This window comes from Triturus cristatus, chromosome 3_1 (assembly GCF_964204655.1).
Source record: "Triturus cristatus chromosome 3_1, aTriCri1.1, whole genome shotgun sequence".
NCBI classification, from domain to species: domain Eukaryota; kingdom Metazoa; phylum Chordata; class Amphibia; order Caudata; family Salamandridae; genus Triturus; species Triturus cristatus.
In genome coordinates, this window is record NC_140583.1 from 760061218 (window position 1) to 760084589 (window position 23372).

The following is a 23372-nucleotide window of genomic DNA, read 5'->3' on the forward strand; positions in this document are numbered from 1 at the left end:
ATCCGAATATGATCTCTGTAAACTGTTTTTTCTTTAATATTTACAAATTCAGGATAATTTTACAAAAAGAGTAGAGGTAGCAAATCTGGCCAAAAAAAGTAACCTGTTGGAGGTAATCAGGATGCGTGGAAGGATTGGCACTATGTATCAAAGTCTTATTGAACTACAAAGTGATGATCTGGAAATACAGAATCTCAAATCGAACACCAAACTAGATCAGGGAGGGACTATCTTACAAGAATCAATTGCCTTGGCAGATAAGCTTCTGATTTCCTCCAGTCTTAAAGCGCAACATTATAAAACCATATTTAATTTATACTATACGCCTGCCAAAATTGCACGGTTTGGGGGGGTTAAATGAGGGCAAATGTATGCGCTGTGGGATGGTTCAAGCTAATATTCTGCACATGTTTTTTGAATGCCCAGAATTGAGACAACTGATAAATAAGATGAAGGCTTTTCTGACAGAGGTACAGACTGTGATTACATCCATGGGAATGCTTTTGGGTGTATTGGAGGAATCGTTAGCCGCACAGGGGATGTATGAATTCAGGTACTTTATATTCATAGCTGCTGCTGTGGCTAGACTATGCATAGCGTCAATATGGAGGCAAAAAGAGCCACCATCTTTTGAAATATGGATGGGCAGACTATACTCCATATGCAAACTAGAACATAGTCTCTATGCCCCTAAAGGGCGACAGAAACGTAGGTTAGGTATTATGATATGGGGGGGGGGGGGGGCGTTAGTGGACCATTAAAAATGACTATGATTTAAATTTGCCTTTGTGTTGTTGCATGCCCTGGCTTCTTTATGGGTGGTTATCTATGTTTTATTGTCTAATGAAGGATGAAATTAGAGAAACACTGTATGTTTGTATACACCTTTTATGTATAATTTATGAGGACTCTAATATGCTTTCATCTCGCTCTCTTCTCTTGTTATTTTATTTTACTCTCCTCTTTTGATCTTGATTCTGCTATCTTGTTTTGGTTTCTGTATCATGTATTTATTTGTATCTTTTTGAAACCCTATTGTGACTAAATGTATGTTTTGGTCTCTCTTGTTGTTGCTCTTGTTTATGTAATTCCACTGTAATTGTACACTATGTTATTGGCTTACCAATAAATAAATGTTTTAAAAAACGGTATGAATGCAAATGTAATGGTCATTTCAATTGAAAATGTGTTGTCTGTAATGGCAGCACACTAATACACCATGTAATCTCCACTTTACCCCACTCCACTCTACTCTGCACTACTCCACGCCACTCTACTCTGCACCACACCATGGCACGCCACTCTGCATCACTGCACTCTTTACTGCACCATTTCACTCTACGCCTCTCTACTCTACACCACATCACTCCACTCTACTGTATGCCAATGCACTCTATTCCATACTACTCTACTATGCAACACTGCTCTCTTCGCCACTGCACTCTACACCACTCCGCGCCACTCTCCATTTTTGCCGCCCTACTCTGCAACACTGCACTCTACGCCAATGCACTCTACACCACTTTACTCAATACCAATGCACTCTATGCCAATCTACTCTGTACCAAATCACTCCACATCATTACAGTCTATGACACTCTGCTCCACGCCACTCTATTTTTCTCTGTGTCACTGCACTCTATGCCACTCTATTCTACTCTGCACCATTATACTCTACGCCACTCGACTCTGTGCCACTGCACTCTATGCCACACTACTCTGTGCCACTGAACTCTATGCCAATGCACTCCATGCCACTCTACGATACACTACTGCCAATCTACTCTGCACCATACACCACTATACTCTACTCTACACCACTGCACTCTATGCCACTCTGCTCTACTGCACTGCACTTTCTGCCACAGAACTCTCTGCCACTCTACTTTGCGCCACTGTACTCTATGCCACTGCACTCTACATCAATTCACATCACTCTTCTTCACTCTACGCCACTCTAATCTACTGTGCACCACTGCACTCTACGCCACCTCACTCTACACCTCTCTACTCTGCACCACTCTACTCTATGCAAGTGCACTCTACCCTACTCTACTATGCACCACTGAAATCTTCACTGCTGCACGCTACACCACTCCACACCTCTCTACTCTACTCTGCACCTCTCTACTATTTGCCAGTGCACTCTATCCTACTCTACTATGCACCACTGCAATCTTCACTGCTGCTCTCTACAGCACTCCACTCGGCACTCTACTCCTCTCTACTCTACATTGCACTACTCTACTCAATGCCAGTGCACTCTACCCTACACTACTAAGCACTACTGCACTAAACACCTCTTTGTTCTACCCTGCTCCACTGTATGCGACTTCACTCTACTCAGAAACAAACTACTCTATGGCACTGCACTCTATGCCACTGCACTATATGCCACTCTATTCCACTCTGCCCCACTCCACTCTGTGGCACTACTTCACTCTATTCCACGCCACTGCGCTTTAAGCCACTACACTGTGCCACTGCACTCTACACTGAAACAATCTACTCTTCACCACTGTACTCTAAGGCATTGTACTCTACGCCACTCCACTCTATGCCACTGCACTCTACACTGCACCACTCTATGCCACTGCGCTCTATGCGACGCCACTCTACTCTAAACCACTGCACTCTACGACCACTTCGTTTCCACACCACTTTACTCAAAACCAATTCACCCTACGTCAATCCCTATGCCAACTACTTTGCACTACACGTCACCATACTCTACAACATTCTACTTGATTCCACTGCACTCTACGCCACTCTATTCTAATTTGCACTACTGTACTTTACATCACTCCTCTCTGCACCACTCTACCCTACACCACTACACTATATACCACTTCACTCTACGTCACTTTACTCTGCAACACTGCGCTCTACGCCAATCCACTCTAATCTACTCTGCACTACTGCACTCTACAACACTCTAGTCTATACCACTGCACTTTATGCCACTCCACTCTACTCTGAATCAATCAACTCTATGCCACTGCAGTCTACGCCACTCTATTCCATTCTGCACCAATCCATTCTATGCCACTCCACACCACTCAATTTAATACAGCTGCACGCTATGCCACTGCACTGCACTCTACAACACTGCACTCCATGCCACTCTAAACCACTGCATCACTGCACTGTAAAACACTCCACTCTGCAGCACTGCACTCTCTGCCACTTACTATATGCCACTCTACTCTGCACCACTCTACGCCAATGCACTCCATGCCATCTAATCTACTGTGAACCGCTGTACTGACACTGCACTCTATACCACTCCAGTCTAGGCCCCTCCACTTTGCACAACTTTAGACCACTCCACTCTACTCTACCCTGCACCACTCCACTCTAAACCACTTCACTCTTCTCTGAAACAATCTACTCTATGCCACTGTACTCTTCGCCACTCTACTCCACTGTGCGCCACTCAACTGTAATCAATGCGGTGCCACTCTACTTTATACCACTGCACACTGTACTCCGCTCTACGCAACACCCTTCATGACACTCCACTCTGCTTTATACCAGTCCACTACACTCTATACCACGCCACTCTAGGACACTCTACTCAACTCTAACACTGCTCCACTCTACGTCCTTCCATTCTATGACACTCTACACCCTCCATGACACTGTACGATACTCCATGATATTCCACTTCACTCACCTCCACTGTATGCCACTCCACTCTATGCCACTCCTCTCCTTTACCCTACCAACTTTTAGACATGCTGAACAGCAACATATCTTGTGTACAACATTGCTAAAACATATTGGCAAAGCCAATGGCTCTTGCATAGGTGAGAACTATTGGCTTTGCCAATGCGTGTTTTGACCTATAGTTGCCCACTATTTAAAATACACACAGGGTGGACTTTGGCGCAATCCAGAGGAGTATTTTTGCCTCTACCCTTATGCCATTAGCTGTTGTCACCACCTCCTATTGGGTGCTTGCTTTCGTATCTGACTTGCAGTGTTTACACAAAACAGCCATTTTTTTTAAATGTAAAGGATTTTTGAAATACATCAGGACTCGAAATGCAAGCCAGACCTATTGACTTTGCCAATATTTGTTGCAGAAGCTTTCTAGATAGTTGGTATGCTCTAAATTTTGATCGACAGGGAGAGTCTATTAAAGCCAGGGTCCTAGCTGGAGAGTTCAGATTTGAATTATTGATTGTAAGAGGGTTTATGTTGTGTGGCCGAGGCCAGTATGTATCAGCAGTGGACAGAACAGATGGTAAATGTGGGCAGCATGTCAAGCTATGTTTTGAGATTCAATGTTTTATTTACACTGCGCCACTTATGTACCCACCTTGCCCATTGGCACAGTTTCCATGGACTTCTCGTACTTCACAGCTTCATCTAGGCCTTTCTCCCGGAATACTCGGTCGGTCTCATCCGAGAAGAGCACAGAGTCGCCATCGAATGCCACCCGGAGCTGATTGGTAGGGGGATGCAGTTCCTGCTGGAAGAGCATGGCAGCCGACACACCTATAGATGCAAGAGAAAAGAGATTACCATGATGAAGTCATAGGTGCAGAGGTAAAAAAAAGCAGTTCAAAGGTACAGAGACTAAAATGGCAATTCATAGGCACAGGGATGAAGTAGAGCCAGTTCATGGGTGCGGAGGATGCCAACTTAAGGCAGAGAGCGTGGTAGAAGTCAGAAACCAATCTGTGAGGAATGCTCTAAAAACACCAAGGGGAAACACTTCTTTGATACAGGGAGAAGCATGTGTGGATTGCAAATAGGGATATGCGTGAATCAACAGTCATAAAAGCAAGCAATGGATGTTTTGTTGGTCTAATATGGTTGGGCTTTGTGGCCAAAGCAGTCTGGTCTCAGAGAGGTTAGCCAGTTTTAAGTGAAGAGGCTGGAGGTAAGAGACACGCCCACGCATATTCCCCCAGCCACCTTTTTCTGCGCAACCTCGCTGATCCACTTTGAAATTTTCATCTGTCACCAATTGACCCCCGCCAACTTATTATGGTGGCACGTAACAATGCATCAACTTTTTTTTTTACCAAGCAGTGCATATTGTTACTGGCCCAATGTGATTTAAAATGCATCAGATGGTACAAGTGCATCCCACAGGTAATACCAAAACAGCTTGCAGAGTTGCTGTTTATAGATGCATGCTACTTGCATTTTTGGTGCCTGTGCCAGTAATGCTAATGGATACTTCGAACCGCAGGATTTTTACAATATCCCCAGGTGCCAGACTGGATCCAGAAGATTTAAACAGAACTGTTCCCTCAAGCCAGCAGCTGGCGCTGTGCGGCTTTGCATTGCCTTCATTCTGCCCTGGAAGTGACGATAGAGCCGCGTATAAGAGCAATCCCTGTGCGCCAACGTCTGTTCCTTTCTTTCCACACCTTTGTACCTGGATCCGGAGCTCACTCCCAAATCTTTCCCCATCAGTTGATGATAGCAAACTTTTAAGTCACCCACCCCTGCAGCATCAGGCTTCAAGCCGTCTTAGTTTGCCCTTAGTGGCACAAAACCACCCTGTGGGAGGCAGGATCAGACATCTCCTCCAAGAGTGGCTAAATATATTTGACAGGTGGGTCTTTCAGATAGCTCAACGAGGCTATGCCCTGCAATTTCTTTTTGACCCGCAGCATCTCCCACCCACATTAGTGCTTCTTTCAGATGAGCACCAATCCATCTTGCTCCAAGAAGTGCAGGCTCTTTTGGCCAAAGGAGCCATAGAAAGGGTTCAGCTCTAGAATTAGGGACCGGCAGTTACTCCCACTATTTCCTTATACCAAAGAAGGACAGAGGCCTTCATCCTATTTTAGATCTCCACATTCAGCAATTTTCTTGTGGGAGGACAAATTCAAGATACTTATGTTGGCACTAGTTCTGTCTGCTCTGGATTCAGGTAATTAGATGGTGACTTTGTCTACAAAACACCTACTTCCATGCACCCATCCTTCAGTCCTACAGATACTTTGTGTGGTTCAAGGTGGGTTAGGAGCCTTTTCAATTTGCCATGCTCCTCTTCAGCCTCACCAGTGCCCATCAAGAATTCATAAAAGTGACGGCGTTTGTCGCAGCCCACTGTCAGAGATTGGTGATTTTAGTTTCCTTGTATCTTGATGACCAGCTGTTGAATGCAGGCTCACCACAGTCTGGCCTAAACCACCACTAGCGGTACAAAAGGGGGTGGTGATGGACGGAGCATCAGAACCAATCAAACACTCACACCCAGTCAACAGATCTGGGTTTGATCCATCACCGTTCTTTAGCCCACTCTGCCACCACAGTTGAGACATGCCCATATGCAAATCAGTCTGACCCTGTGCCTCATGGGAACAGCCCAGCCCGAACTGCCTAGCCATGCCTTCCCTGGACCGGAAACAAGCTTCCTAGGACCGGTTTCTGGCATTTCAGCCGTCTTCAGCCAGGCTTGCTTGAATCCAGTTCGGGCTGGACTGTTCCCATGAGGCACAGGGTCAGACTGATTTGCATATGGCCATGTCTGAACTGGGGGGGCAGAGTGGGCTAAAGAACGGTGATGGATCAAACCCTGATCTGTTGACTGGGTGTGAGTGTTTGATTGGTTCTGATGCTCCGTCCATCACCACCCCCTTCTGTACCGCTTTGTTTGCCATAAGTTGGCAGGGTATGCTCAGACGTGAGTCCCTTGCTCACTTTGCCACTGGATTCAAGCAAGCCTGGCTGAAGACGGCTGAAATGCCAGAAACCGGTCCTAGGAAGCTTGTTTCCGGTCCAGGGAAGGCATGGCTTCGCAGTTCGGGCTGGACTGTTCCCATGAGGCACAGCGTCAGACTGATTTGCATATGGCCATGTCTGAACTGGGGGGGCAGAGTGGGCCAAAGAACGGTGATGGATCAAACCCTGATCTGTTGACTGGGTGTGAGTGTTTGATTGGTTCTGATGCTCCGTCCATCACCACCCCCTTCTGTACCGCTAAACCACCACTAAACAACGGTGAACCTCCTGACATTGTTGGGGTTCACTATAAACGTGCCAAAGTCACAGCTGAAGGATTGGCTCTCCCTGGATGTTGTGCCACCGCCCCCCCAGTGTTCAGTCGATGACAGCAGATGTGATAATTTGACAGAGATCCTGGGATGCAACCTGACTGGGGGACAGTGAGTCTGGTTATGGGGGTTATGGCGGTGGAGTCCTTGTGGGTGGTGCATGGAGGTTCCTTTACAGTTCTGCAGGTTGATACAAGCCAAGACTTGCCTCCAGTTACTGTTGTGTGAGTTATTTGTGTTAAATGTTAACATGGTAGGGAAGACAGACACCTCGGAAGTTAGGGAAGCAGGTAGTTTAAAGCCTGCAGCATGAGGGTGTAGGGCGGGGGAAATTTATATGGGAGGTTGGGAGGGGAAAGGAGCAGCACATCATCCACAAGGAAGGCCGCCAGCCACAGGGACTTAATAGAGAGGGAGAATTCCGGAAGACTGGTTATGGCTGAACCCAGGACACAGCAAATTGGTGAGGGGCTTCCCCTAAACGTTCTGTCTTGGAATGTTAATGGAATGGGAGTAAATTGAAATGGGGAATAGTAACCAAATACATGGCCAGGCATGATCTGGACATGAATTTGTTGCAAGAGACGCACTTGGTGAGAAATAACTACAAGCCAGGGTTTCTATATACTCCTGGCCCATGCAGGCTTTTCCAGGATTTTTTGGATGAGACCGGAATGGCCAACATATGTAGGGCCCATATTCCCCAAAGACAACAGTACTCCTATGCCTCCAACTCCATGAAGTCAATGTCTAGGTTGAACTATCTGTTGGTGCTGCACCACCTAGTGGGAGTCTATGGCAACACAGAATATCTGCCCAGAGGAATCTCAGACTATGCCCCAGTGGTGCCAAGACTCTGGACAAGATTACCCAGAACTGAGAGGTGGTGGAGATTAGACCCCTGGGAACTGACAGATAAGAACATGTGTGACATAAGGCAAGTCACCAAATATTATTTTAAGGACAATGTAGTTGTTAGTGTGCTCCAGCGAGACAATTTGGGAGGCATACAAAGCAGCAGTGAGGGAGGGAACTGATAACCCATACAAGGGGAGAAAGCGAGAAATTACGCCGGAAACTGGAAGTTGAGTTGATAAGAGGAGAGGTGGAGAATGTGTCCCCACCCTACAAGGGAAAGGACACTAAGTCTTGAGACGCTGAGGGCAGAGTACTGAAGTCTGGCCCAACAGGAGGCGAGTTAGTCTGAGCAATAAAGCTGGGAAGCTGCCAAAAAGGAGGAAGGCCAAAGAAGGGTACAAAGAGTGTTCACTCCGTGGGTTGCCCTAGAGGAGACCCCAGATCGAAAAGCGCAAGCCTTCGCAGACCACCTGATGGGACAGTACAGCTTGACACTAGATGGGTCTATGCTCGACATGGCATAGTTTGTTAGGGAAATCAGTTTCCCACTTCTGGGAGAAGGCGAGCAAGGCCCTAAAGATGGAAATGACAGTGGAATAATTCTCCCAACGAGATGGCCCAGCTTATTACACGAAGGACCCCAGGCCCAAACGGGTTTCTGCTGGAGATCTTCAAGGGTGTGAAATCCTGTATGTGGGCCCCCATGAAAGCGATGTTTGTAGAAGCACTGTGGGAAAGAATGCTACCCAAGGATTTGAGGCAGGCTGATGTACTCCTTATCCAAAAGATAGGGAAGCAGAACTGTGCCTTCTATAGGCCGATTTCCCTACTGAATATAGAAACTATAATCCTGGCAAAGGTGCTTGCACCTAGTCTCATGAAGGTAGGCTAATAGCCTCCAACCAGTCAGGTTTCATGCCATACAGGGCGACCAGACATAATGTGCGGGACCTGTCTGGCTGTCTAACCAGGAGAGACCGAATTGTTGAGCCAGTTTTGCAGATAATAAAAGATGCTGAAAAAACATTTGATTCTGTACAACGGTAATATCTGATGGCAGGTCTGCAGAAAAGGGCCTTTGGACAATGTTTTTGGAATTGGTAGGGCTGCTGTATTGGGAACCACTGCCCTGGGTCCACGTAACAGAACACGGTCGAGGGAATTTAGACTCAGCAGGGGTATCATACATGATTGCCCCCATCACCACTCTTGTTCTGGCGATCAAGCAACTGGCATCTTGGATCCGTGGTAGCACAATTCTCAGGGCCTTGAAATGGGACTCAGTCTAAGAAGATATGATAGAGCTTTACACGGATGATATAGTACTATATGTTGCCGACCGGAATGCTCTCTCCCCTGTATTCTGCATCCTTGAGGTGTTTAGGGCATACGCTGGTATCCTTTTTAATTGGAGACACAATCTATCACTTTTCCCTTGAGAGACTGGCCCCCACCTAGCAAGGGAAGTTATCTCGGATGGGGTTCAGGTACCTGGGCATTTACGGCGGCAAAAGCAAAAAGAACAAATTATGGACAGAATGCTGAACAATGCACACATTCACCTCCAGTAAAAAAGGTCCGGATTTAATCCATAATTGTTTTGCTCACCATGCTACCCCAGTTTGGACCCAGCTATATGCAATTCAATCTTGACCCTGCTCCTCATGGGAAGAGTTCAGCCTGAACTGCCAAGCTGTCTGGGTTTAAATTGGGGTGGTATAGTGAGCAAAAGAACAATGGATTAAACCCAGATCTTTTGACTGCAAGTGGTTGGAAAGTTTCAGCACTCTGTCAATCATCTTGTTGTGTTTGCTATGTTCGCCCTAAGTGGCCAAGGGTATGCCCAGACATGGGTCCCCTGCTCTCTGTGCCACTGGATTCAAGCTAACCTGGCTGATGAGAGGTGTTACCCCAAAACCTGTCCCAGGTGCTTTCTTCTAGGAGGTCGCTCAGCTTGGAGATCCCAATTGTGTCCCACTGCCTAAATACCTTCAGCTTCCCAATTTCTTTGAGGCGCGTTCCTACCCAAATGGGCATCTTTGAGTAACCCGTGTGCCTCGTTTAGTTCATCGCTCAACCCCTTTCCAGGCTTCAATAGTCATCTGGGCTGCAGTCATGTGCGTCAAAAGGACCACCTGCCGGGTAGAGGCTTGACTTATTCCAGTCGATTTAATAGCCCACATGGGCACCGTATCTTTCAAATATCTGATATATTCTGGGGAGCCTACTCGTTCTAGTTACATACAAGAGGATATGGTTGGCATACAGTGATATCCGTTAGTCCCCCATTGCCTCCTCCGCTTTTCTAAATCCTGTACGGTCTGGATGCTTTTGAATGATAGAGACTAGGGGCTCCAGCATAAGGGCGAACAAGAGGGGGGATAAAGGACATCCCTGCCTAGTGCCCCTCTCAATTGGGAATTCAGCAGACATCTCTCCATTCACCCTTACTCTGGCTACTGGGTCTTTATAAAGCAGCAGGCCCAAAATTTTAAACCGAACCCAAACCTCACCAGGGCCTGTTTCAGGAAGGGCGAGTGAACAGCATAAAATGCCTTCTCTGCATCCAGGGACAGGACTATGTGAGGGTCTTTCCTGAATTGGACCGTCTTCAGCCAGTTGTAGAGTCTGCAGGGATTGTCTGGCCGACCTTTTTAGGCATGAAGCCTGATTGGTCCTTATGTGTTAATGTGGTAATCACCGTTAGGAGTCTGGTTCTGAGCATTAATGCCAATATTTTCGTCTCAATGTTTAGGAGTAAGATCGGACCGTAGGAGCTGCATTGTGTTGTGGGCTTCCCGGTTTATGGATCACTACATTTGTGGCACTGAGGAGGTCAAGTGGGAGGACACCCTCCTCTTTCACTTTCTAAACATTTTGAGCTGGTAGGGGCCCAAGATCCTGAGCCTTCTTTTTAAAAAAGCTCCACTGGCATGCCATAGGGACCGGGTTTTCATTAAACTGCCTATAGCCACCAGTACTTCCAGAAGGACCACATCCTCCTCCAGGGCCAGGCGCTGTTCTCCCATCAAGGTCGGGACCGTCACCTCTGTAAAATAGTATTGTATCTGTATGGTGTCGGCCAATTGCCGGGCCTTATAAATGGTGGCATAGTATCTTGCAAACTCGTTTGCAATTTCCAGTGACGTGACATAGGAAACACCATTGTCTCCCAGTATACTATTTACCCACGGTGCCTCGGCTTCCCTCTTACCTAGCTAGGCTAGTATCCACACAACTTCGTCCCCTGTGTCATATAGGTGATTTTGCATGGACAAGATCAAGGCTCTAGCTTCCTGATGGGGCAAAAGGCCTGGTATTCCCTGCAAACTATTGCGATCCTGCGCATCATGTCAGGGTCAGACTCTGCCCCGGGCTGGCCCTCCAAGTTCATGACTGTCCTTTCCAGGTCATCAATTTCATACACCTCTTTTTTCCTCTTAGGTGCTATACTGTTTTGCACCTTGTCTCTAAGTACTGGTTTATAGGCCTCCCAGAGGATAATGGCCAATGTCACTTAGTCTTTGTTCTCATTAAAGTAGAATTCCGTATCTAGTCTAAGTTCTCTTGCCACCATCTTGTTCCTTAGCTCCCAGGTTTTCAGTTTCCAGCCTGTTGTATATCTACAAGGTCGTGCCCCAAACGTGGCAAAAGATCTGACAGGCCCCTGGCCAAATATTCCGCTTTCTCTATCACTTTCACTTCACGGGCTGGAGCTAAGATGTAGTTCAGGCTGGAGAACACATTGTGAGCACCTGAAAAGAAGAGTATGCGTGGTCATGGTCATTAGGATGATGCCTGCGCCAGCGGTAGGGGAGCCCAATGCTATTTGCAAAGCCTGCCAGCACAGTCTCCCTCCACGGTTCCTGAAGTGGGCTGGTGCGATCTAGGCATTGGTGCATAATCTTTTTAAAGTCGCTCCCCACTATGTGCATGGAAGAACCTGCCTCTAGTAGTATACCCACCACCTTACTCATTGTTTGCCTTTGTAGTCTTGGGGGGAGGTGGGGCATATATATGATGATCAGGGTCATATCCCTCCGTCCCCAGATACCGCCATGTATGTCCCATTCAGGTCAGTCCATGTTTTCTCTATTCAGAAAGGAGGAGTTTTCCTGATCAGGATGGCTAGTCCGAGAGATCCCGTATTGAATCTAGCATGGGCCAGTGTCGCATAAGCCCCTCTACTCACGAAACCGCAGTGGGACCCACACAGGTGCGTCTCTTGCAATAGGACCACTTCAGGTTTATGCCTCTTAATATACCTGGTTACCAACCCTCTTTAGATCTTATTTCCAAGCCCACTGACATTACATGACATTACTGAATGCCTCCTATCATCTTGCTTGTCCGCACCCATCATCTATGTTGCATGTTGGTGTCCAGCCATCCCACAGGGTGGCTCGTCCCCTGTATGAGTATAGATTGTCAATGCATCCCACATGTAGCAACAACTTATCCCCACTCAACATCCCAACCCCTCGCTCTCTGTGAATCCCACACTCTCCCCCACGCCCTTACCCCTACTCATCAACATGACTACTGTGTCAAGCCAGAGAGGTCTGTAGCCCTCTTTCCCCAAATTTAAATTCCCTCCCACTGTCAACTATCGTCCCAGAATGTTACCAACTACTCAGTCTGAAACCTGTAGGGAAGAAATCAATGAAGTTAAGAGGACTGGCGCCCTCTCACATATAGTGGGGAGTCTCTACGGGGACGTAGTATGCTGATTTTCAACCTCCGGTGCTTTGCCAGTCTTGATCAATCTGTCAGTCATGTTCCTTGTCATGTGGTGTGTCTGTGCCAGGTTACAGGGAGGCCCGGAGCTTCGACTATGCCTCAAGGTTAGCTATCGCCTCCAGCAGTCGGTGGCTGTCCTCTGAATCCGTTGAGTGTTCATATTCTGATTGATTCGACGTGGTAACTCTCTGTGCCTTGTCCTGCTTTGTCTTCTTGGGCTGTCTGCGGCCCGTTGCCCCTCCATATTGGTAGAGACGACAGACCTTGGGTCTCGTTGCCTCTGCTGGAGGGGGGTCTTCATTCATTGTTTATGTGCCACGATGCCACAGCGGCTTCTTCCAAGCAGCCGGGTTTTGAGTCTAGCTCCTTCCTGTGTTATTCTCTGCTGTGTCTCCCGGGTGCCCCTATCCCGATGCCAGGATGAATGTTCCTCTATCCAAGCCCATGCCTCCTCTTGTGTCTGAAAGAAGATAGTCTGCCCCTCAAATATGACCTTGAGTTTAGCTGGAAATAACATATATTGTATATTCAATACCCTAGGTTTCTGTTTAGCCAAGTCAAAAGTCCGCCTCTACTGCTCTATTTCCCTAGGGTAGTCAGGGAAAACCATGATCTTGGACTGGGCGTGTTGGACCACACCCAGTCCTTGCACCTCTCTAAGTATCATGTCCCGGTCCTGACCATTTAGAAAGCGGGCAATGACGGGTCATGGCGGCACTCCCACCAGGGGTTTTGCGCTTAAAGATCTATGAGCCTGTTCGATGACAAAACACGAGGAGAACTGCACTAGCGGGAGGGCGTCTCTCAGCTAGTGTTCCTGAAACGCCCCCATGTTAGGGTCCTCTACGTCCTCCGAAAAGCTCACAAATCGCAGAATATTTCTTTTCACAAGATTATCAGCATCATCAAAGTTCCGTGACTTCTTGGGTGAGGGTGTGCGATGCGTCTTCTATGCCAGATATTCTATTTTCTGCATGCGTAACTGTCTCTGAGAGGTTACGGAGGCCCTGTTGAAGCAGGGCAACGTCAGAGCGGACTTCTCCTATTCTCCCTTCTCATGTTTCCCATGAGGTGTATACGGCCTGCAGGAGGACTGCCAGTCGCCCCCTTCTTCAGTCCAGCCTGGGGGCCCATTACCTTTGTATACTGGTCCATTTTGCCCTGCTTTGGCTGCTAGGGATCTTTGTCTTTAACCATGATGTCCAAATCCTTGGCAGTAACCAGGCGTCTGTATCCGGGAGGATCCAGGTAGCAGAGTGGTGTCTCTGTCGGCCATTGCTGGGTCTAGGTGTCTGAGTGCGGCCTCCTAGTGCAATATGCTCAGGGGTGGGGTCAGTTGGGCACCCCCTTTATTCTACTGTGGCCTCCATCAGTGGTCTCAGCCAACTCATGACTCGTGCCGCACAGTAGCAGGGGGAGTCTGCATTGAGGGGCCCAGTGGGGAGACACTGGGTTTCTTCAGTTGGCGCTCACGGGTCGCCGTTGTCTAGCGTGTCAACCTGCCCTCTACTTCAGCACTGTGGACAAGCCCCGGACGGGCCCCCCTCCTGACTAAACAGCTTGGCACTCAACCGCTGGGGTCAGCACTATTTGCTCCCTCCGTCACCTCCTCGATCTAAGTGGCGAATGACAGGAGGCTGGGGCACGGCTACCTCTTGCTCTGCCTTCACTCCTGAGAAGCCGCGCCGGGTCCCTAGGCTTAGGGAGTCGTGGGCCCCGTTTCGGCCCTTCCAGTTCTCAGTCCCTCCACACAGGCCCCTGGAGTCCCCACTGCGCCCTTGATCTTTGTGCCTCACCTTCGTCATCCAGGGGGCACACTGCTCACATCCACTCCTCCACCACTTGGTACCTGCAGTGCAGGCGTACGGTCAGGCCTCCTCACTGCATCGCAGGTGGGTATCCAGGCCTCAGCTCTCGCCAGCTAAGTTGCCAGGGCAGTCCAGACCGCTTGCAGGGCCCAGCAGACAGGATCAGCACCGACGCAGCCCGGTTCCTCTGCTTTTCAGCTTGAGGTCTCAGGGATGATCACTCCTCTCCGATCACCTCCAGGACTAGGTCTCCGGCATGCCATCTCGCCCGGCAGCCTCTCTGCAAGCCTACACCTCCGTTCAGTACAGCAGCGGGTCTTGTCCCCCCCTTCCAGCTATGGCAGGGCCTTGCAGTCCGGATCCGGGTCAGCCGCGTACAGTCGGCCGGGGGAACGGGAGTGGGCAGGTGTTACAAGTCGGGTCCCAGGCCAGAGGATTCGCATACTCACTGGCTCTAGGTGGCAGCAGCTTCTCGCAGGTCTCGTGTTCAGTTCCTGGCTCTCCACCCACGCAGCCTCACCTGGGATGTTCTGCCGGTCTGCAGGCCGGATTTCAGTCTACAGTCTGTGGCGGGATCGGAGGTGTCTCGTGGAGCTTTCAGTCTGTGCTGCAGTCAGTCTCGGAGCTCTGGAGACGGTTTGAGGGTTGGATGGTGCGACACGGGCAGGATTACAAAACGAGCCGGCGTAGCAGGTGAAGAAAGCGGTTAGTCATCCATCTTGTTGGCCAAGCCCCAATTATATAGCATCAACATGTACTATTATAGTAGACAACTAGAGAGAAAATACTATTAAAGCAGCAGCTAAGAGCCAGGAAACACGGCTGGAAGAGTTTGGAGAAAACAGTGTAGCTAGTAGCTTCCTGACAGGAGAGATTAATAGCAGAATGGTTGGTTGCTCCTGAATTCTATCCAGACACGACTGAATGCACTACAGAGGACTGATCCTCATAGACTTACTTCTCTTGAATGCTTATACCCATAACAGCTCTCCAGATCACAAATCGACACGGCAACACCACCCTTCTGCATCCACACTGGTAAACTCATCGGAACCGAGTAATTCCCCACAAATTCACCCCTCTTGAGCACTACACCCATATACCACAATGAAAAGCACACATTCCCCATCTCTTTTAATCACTCATCATCAACACCAATGGAGAGGCTCTGTGACCATACACTCAGCTCTCATGAATACCTCTACCCCCAAATTCAAAGGAAGAGGATGCCCCCGCAGTTACTTCTTTCTTGATAGCTCACACTCTCCTGACTTCAGTGTTCCCATCCCCAAACGTACGGGAGGTGGCATGGCTACAGAGGCTCACCTCTCCTGAACACCTAAAAAAACTCTCAGGGGAGGCTATGCTTCAACATATGTTTCCATAGCTGTACATTTCTGGAGCGTCCACACCCCCGATTCCACTGGAGAAGCCATGTCCCAACAGAGCCATCTCCATATAGTATCCACACCCTTATACTCATTGGAGAGGCCATAACACCACTGACTGACCTCTTTTGAGTGCATTGCACACATCTAGTCGGTCCAGCGAAAGGAACAGCTTCACATTGTTGGACTTCAGGTAGAGTGTGGAGTCCTCCTCGCCGACAAAGCAGAACTTTGATATTTCCAAACCTTGATTGGGCAGTGGAGACAGCAAAAAAGAAAGAAGACAATATAGGCATTAGATTGGAGTAATGGGAATACAAGAACTATTTAATATTAAAGTATGTCCAGATTCCACTCTTGTACATCGGCTCATATGCACAACCCCAAACCGGCCTTTAAATCTGACTATCACACCTCGCTCATTCTTCTAGCAGAAGCATGGCATTGAGGATTTGGCATCTAAAAGTGGCTGTCAGCTCAGTCACTTTCATTTTTTACCATGTACATTTGGACTCTGGTTAAGATCTTAGCCCTTTGGCAACTATATATGCTATTGGCAGTTTGCTGTGAGACTGCAGCTGACTCAAATTATCACATCTGTGGATATCGAACAAGGAATCGCAGGCAACCATGTTAGACTAATCCACAATAAAACAGGGCGACTGTATTCATTCACAGGTTCCACATCTGGCTATTGGGTTGGAATTCTTCAGGTGCAATAAATACCATCCAATAATCAGTTTGTTCCAGATAAGGTGAACTAATAAGCAGATTTTAGTACTTGCGGCAACACAATCCGCGTGTGCCAGTAATTATTTCCACCCCTGGGTTTGATTTGCTAAAATTTATCAGGTGAAAACGGAGGGAGTTTGGTGTTAGCTGCCAAACTCATAAGTTTGCTATGTGCGGTAACTTTATTTACCACACATACCGGAATTATCAGGGTGGGTCTTAATGAGGTCCCTACACTTTTTCCGTCACATTTCCTCTGTTTTGACATGTTCAAGCTCACACTGGACTATTCATGGTGAGAAAACCACCCTCACCCCCCGCTTCCCACCCCCACGTGCCCACTGGCAAACCTTGCGAAAATTCTATCAGCTTTGCTGCTCTAAAGCTTCCCTCGTCTTGCACTCCCGGTACATCCTCTCAGTGGCACACAGGGTACGGCTTAAGTCCTTGAGCTTGTCCATCTATAACATAGGCCTTCATTTAAGACTTGAAAGCTTAATAAACGTATTCCTAGCTGCATTTTGTTTCCATCTGAGCTCTTTATTCTTTCACTGCCTAGAATACGAAACGTGCACAGGTGAGCAATCTCTGTGTAGTTAGGCTGGCCACCTGTGGAACTCCCTGCCTTTAAATGTTGGCAGCATGGCTACACAGCACCAGAAAATGACAATAAACACATCTATTCTTAAAGTTACTCCAGTATTCTCCATTCTATAGTGTTGATGTATGCTACTGGGTCCTCACCCAGTGCAAGTTGGCATGACCAGGCCTCAGACCCAAATTAACATAACAGCAGCAGTACCACCCAGCTACCAACCTGTGTATTAAACCAAGAGCACTATCAAGGGCCAGCAAGTGAACTACAATGACTGAGCTACCAATCGAGCAGCCAAGAGCACCATCAAGCACCCCCAAGTCAACGACACTACAATAGGCCTACCACTCGAACAGCACTACCACTAAACTACCGCACTGATAGTACTAGCACCAAGGCACTGAGCTATCAACACTACACACCGCATTACCATTACTAATATTGAGCTTCAGTTACAAAAGTCAATTCGTTTTTACTGAAGTTAACATAGAAATGCTGCTACTCGTTTATTAACTCACTTCCGGAGTGTCATATCAATTAGAACATTTAGAAAAGGGAAGCAGTTAAGAGGCAAAGCCTGCTCTGTTTTCCACATTACATTGGACACAGATAAGCTGTCACTGGTATGGTACCTAAAGGGCTTCAGACCATTAATTAACTGGAAGGTGATCATGGGTTGCACAACTAACCATAGTGTTTCACGCTGTTGACCACGCGTACGCCGCTCTCCGGGGTGAGGTTGGACAAAATGATGACATCAAACAACGTTTTCGCCTGAGGATCCTTCTCCAACAGCTTGTCATTGACATTCTGGACTGCCTAAAAGAGGGAAACGGGATGAAGAAGATGCAACACAAATAGAGGCAGGTTTGGTGTTTGGAAGGTCCATTCCCCAAATTATACACAAGGAAAGATTATTTACATCACCAGAAACACTAAACAAAGAACTGATGGAAAATAAGTCTAAGTCTGAGGCCGCCACTGGTAATGTGTGAGACGGTGGCGCCCTATCTCCATCCACCACGTCTGATTCTCTAACTCCTTGTCTAGCCCTCATCTCCCCAACAGGTTCCACATCACTCTCTAATATGCACTGCGGACCGATCTGTCAGCATGGCACACGATGCAGAAACTAAAACTGACTTCACACCTTGAATGAAACTATCCTTTTAGTTTGATACAGAGTACTGCCACATTTTCAAACTGGCAGGAAGATGCTCTTGTGCATTCATTGCTCGTCTCCCTATTAGGCATCCTAGTGGGCACGTTAAGAGAGGACTACAATTCACAGCCTCTTAATTCCCAGGGGTGTTACATAGGTCACTGTGGCCACTGCACTGCAAGGGGGTTCAAGCTGTCCTGCAGTGATGCCTCTGAAGTCCTTCGACAGAGCTTCAAATACTGTCAGCAGGCCAGATCTCTCCGGTCAATAACACAGACGGCCCCTGAAGTGGCCAGTGAGTCGGGATCATGCCTGCCTATAAAACACGGGGTCTCAATTGCATACAGAGGCCCAGGCATCCACCCATGCCACTATAGCTAATAACCAAGACAATAGCAGCATAACAGGCCCACAGTGCCTGGGTATACTATTAAGAGGGTGAATCTCTTGAAATGAAATCAAGAGTGTGTATCGCTGCCAAGGAGTTCTCCTTTCACTGTGTCCTAGTACATTTTAATGGCAGGTTTTATCTGAATCTCCCTTTTTCCTTGAACACTGCTCACAGACGTGAACTATGGGTCACTGTGAAGGTGACAGACATTCTTGTATCAGTTGGCACTGAGGGATTCATAACTTCTCAATTTAAAAAAACACATGTATGTGTAATGCACACTGAAATGAGAATGACCACTATGAAATCCATACAATATGAGACCAGGGACATAAAGATATTTGTGCAGGTCTCCACAATTTGATCAAGTGGGAAAGGTAGAACCAGAGCTAGCCAGTCAGGTCTCTCAAGTGACAACCACAATGTGTTAGTTATGCATACCTAGTCTTCAACATTCAGTGTGTCAACTGCAAAACCTTAGGCTATCCACAAAATGATATATACCTAGGTTTAATCTGATACTTTTTAATTTTTAATTATATCACTGTTATTATTCAAGACCAGTAAACTACAACTTAGTTCCAAAATTCGCAAGTTTTAATACTTCTTCAAAGAAGTACACCATTTTCTGCTGGTAATGTTCATATAACACAAGTTCTTTCTGTGGTTTATCTGAGAATACATCAAAATTATGACAAAATAAAATAAGAACTCAACACAAGGAAGGGGGATTTTAGGGTAAACTATTTGCATGTTTTTAACCAATTTTTACTTTACTCACTATTAATTAATCAATGATCCGGTGGACAGTTGATGATTACATCTATTATTTTATATATATATTTATTTACTTTTCTTTTTATATTTAAATGTCTTATTTGATACAATTAGGAGTGGGAATAGTAAATCCGCCCCTCCAAAATCCGACACTTTCCCTAATGCTGCTTACATTGGAGTATTAGTAGTAACTCTGACCCCTGCAAAGTTCAAAACTTACCCTCAAGTTTATCAAGGTGAGTAGGAATAGTAAGTCTGACCACTCCAAAGTCCAACACTTTTCCTACTGTTACCCATATTGGAGTGCGAATACTAAATTTGACCCCTCCATAGTACAACACTTTCCATATTGTTGCTATGATGAGAGTGGGAATAGTGGACCTAACCCCTCAAAGTCAAAGGAACTTATTGAGCGCACAAATCACTAAAAAGGTCTCATGGTGCTTGCGGAAACTCCGTATGGGCTAGAGGTCTGATATGACAGCGTTATTGATGGTCGAATAACCAAGTTTTTAATTCCTTGCGCAAGTGCCCATGATCAGAATTGGATAGAAGCTGGGTTGGGAGCCTGTTCCAGAGGGCGGGTGCAAGAAAAGAAAAACATCGACCATTATTTCTTGCTGTACGAACTTGCCGAGGGGCAAGAAGCTGTTTGGTACTGGATCTTAATAGTCTGCTTGGATGATACCAATTCAATTTCTTAGCTAAATAGCTTGGTCCGGTTCCATATAAGCTCTCGTGGGCAAGACATAGAATTTTGAAGCGACCTCTCTTTTTCACCGGGAGCCAATGAAGAATCCTCAGGCTTGGGGCTGATGGGGTTCTTGGGGGAGATTTAAAATAAGTCTAGCAGCGGTGTTCTGCAAAATCTGAAGTTTTGAAAGGAGGTCTTCGTTTATAGCGGCTAGTAAGGCATTACCATAGTCCATACGGCTTAGAATAAGCCCCTGTACCAACGGTTTTCTGGATTCAATTGGAATTCATTGAAAGATTTTACGTAGTTTCCGTAAAATCCCATAACAGGTGCCTATTACCAAGTTTACATGGTTTTTCATTGAAAACCTATTGTCAATTGTTATTCCAAGATTGTGCACTAATTGTTCAGAGGATGGACATGGGCCTAAAGTTTGTGGCCACCAGTCGCTGGACCAGTACTCGTCAGTTTTTCCAAACAGGATGATCTCCATTTTGCTTCCATTTAGCTGTAGGTGGTTGCTGCCCATTCAGTTGTTGATGTGGATCATGCACTTTTTAAAACGGGTCATTGTATCTATGGGGTCAGATCCTAACGTAATTAACAGCTGAGTGTCGTCCGCGTAGGACACCACCTCAAAGCCCTAGGATCTAATTACCCTGGCCAATGGTGTTACATAGAGGCTGAAACGACAGGACTCAAGATGGAACCCTGTGGAACTCCTATGCTTACAGCCCGACTACATGAGGCCAGGGTGCCTATTTGTACTGTTGTTGTTCGGTTCATAAGATAGTTCCAGAACCAGTCGAGGGCCCTTCCCCTGACTCCCACCTCCCAGAGCCCTTATTCTAAAATTCTAAGGGAGATTGTGTCAAATGCGGCTGACAGATCCAAAAGGACTAGCATGGGTGATTGTCTATTGTCCAATGCCAGTCTGATGTTATCAACTACCTCTACTAACTCTGTTTTGGTACTATGTGCCTCCCTAAACCCTGATTGAGATGGATCCAGAAGTCCATGGCTTTCTGAGTGGGTGGTAAGCTGTTTGTTAACCAGGGACTCGAATACCTTTCCAAAATATGGCAGCAGTGAGATTGGGCGGTAGTTTCCAGGTACCATTGGATCTGAGGCTGGCTTTTTTAGGATGGGCTTTACTTGAGCTGCTTTCCATCTGGTAGGAACCGTAGCCTGAGCTAGAGACATGTTGAATATCTCTGTGAGTTTAGCTATAAGAAGAGAGGCTATGTTTGTGCAGGGAGGGAGGGGGTCTGATGGGGCACCTGATTTAATCTTAGCTTTAGCTAAGGAGACTTCTTCTGGAGTGAATGCTTTAAATTCCAGTAGTAAAGGCAGGGTAGAATCACTGTTTGGTGCTAGAGGAATCTCTACATCATTAACTTTGTGATGAGGAAATGACCTATGAATGGATTTGACCTTACCATCAAAGAAAGAAAGCAGTGTATCTACCCATTCTTGCGTAGAGGTATAGATGGGCTGATCAGAATGAGGAGTAGTGAACTCCTTCAATATTGTATAAAGGTCTTTGTTGGAGTTTGCAGCTTTGTTGATCCTATTAGTCAAATACAGCTTTTTAGCCTGCTTGATGTTAATTAGGTAAGTTCGATAGATTTGATTATATTTTGAGCGATCTTCCTTTGTCTTAGTTTTTCTCCATTGGCGCTCAGCGGTCCTACTGGCCAATTTATCAATTTGTAATGATGATGTAAACCAGGGTGAGGCTCTAGCCTTGACCTTAACCCTCGACAAAGTTGCCACTTTATTCAGGGTTGATGTAATTTCGTCTTCAAACGCAGTTGCTACCTGGTCTATATTCTCCCTATGGGAAAAAGACAGATGATTAAAATGGGCCGAGAATGTTGCATGGGTAACTTTACGCCATAGCCTTATCCAAATGAAATCACTGTTGGAACAGTGATTTAAGGTGCCTATAGGTATAAAAAATTTAAATAAATTGTGATCGGTCCAAAGTAAGGGTAGGGGTTGCTCCATTATGACTTTAGTTGCATTGTTAAACAACAGATTCAGGGTGTGGCCTGCCTGGTGAGTAGGTCCCACCATCAACTGAACCAGAACTAATGTCTCCAGATTTGTTACCAATTGGTAAGTGTCAGGGTCTGATAATAGCTCTGCATGATAATTAAAATCCCCAATAAGGATAACGTTGTCTGCAGCTAATGCATGTGGAGCAATTAGTTCAAGTAGATGGTTTATAAAATTAGTTTTGACATGGTGGTCTATAAACTAAGGCCCCTCTCCATGTTCCCATTGATTGAGTTGCTATTTTAAAAATGAGTATTTCAGATTTTCTAGAAATACAGGAATCTAACGTGGTGATTTCAAGATAGTCCTTAGAGGCCACTGCTATCCCCCCCACACCCCCACTTGCAACTCTGTCTAACCTAGTTAGGTGGTATTCTGGCGGAAAAGCGATGGCTACATCAGGGGAAGCTTGTCATGGAGCCATGTTTTTGTTATAAAGCAGATGTCAGGCTTTTCAGAATCAAGGAGACTCCATATTTCCAATGCATGCTTAGGTATTGACCGGGCATTGAAGTAAAGTCCTTTTGCTTATGTTGGAGTGGGAATCATAAATCTGACCCCTCAAAGTCCAACACATTCCCTAGTCTTGCTTACGACGGAGTGGGAATTGAAAATCTGACCTCTCAAAACACTTTCTCGACTTTTGCTTATGTTTGGAGTGAGAATAATAAATCTAATCCCTGTGGTAATAATTTTTTAATGTTTTTATATTGTGTTTTAACTATTTGGTAAATATTCATAAAATTAAATAAAAAGCTAATTATATTGTATTTTATTTTTGGGGAATATTCTTTTTAACATTTATTTTTCAATAATTTGCTTAATGTTTTGGTTATAAATGTTATATATGTTGATTATGTTTTCTTATTATTTAACAAATAATGTCATTTATTTTTTATTAATTGCTTAAATAATGTTTATAACTTTTAAAAGTACATATCTGTTCCTTTTTATTGAATGTTATATTAGTTTGGTAATATATCTAGGTTTGAATTATATTATTTGAAATTTTAAGCTTTACATTTAGTTAAATATAATGCTATATATAGTAAAATCTATTTAATTACCTGTTTTATGATGATATCCTGATCCACAATATTTTTGTCTCAATGTTTTCGTAGTTTACAGAGAAAGTATTTAAACA

The 23372-nt window shown here is 46.1% G+C and overlaps 1 protein-coding gene across 1 annotated transcript in view; it reads right to left on the reverse strand.

The window, feature by feature from the left end:
* The window catches only part of LOC146860951 (cytosolic 5'-nucleotidase 1A-like), a 149928-nt gene that overhangs the window by 11725 nt on the left and 114831 nt on the right, over positions 1-23372 (reverse strand). The window contains exons 4-6 of the mRNA XM_085644926.1: positions 17833-17962; positions 15940-16062; positions 4325-4503 (exon numbers count right to left, since the gene is read on the reverse strand). Of these exons, the coding sequence (XP_085501052.1) occupies positions 4325-4503; positions 15940-16062; positions 17833-17962 (432 nt within the window). The remainder of the gene's footprint in view (positions 1-4324; positions 4504-15939; positions 16063-17832; positions 17963-23372) is intronic.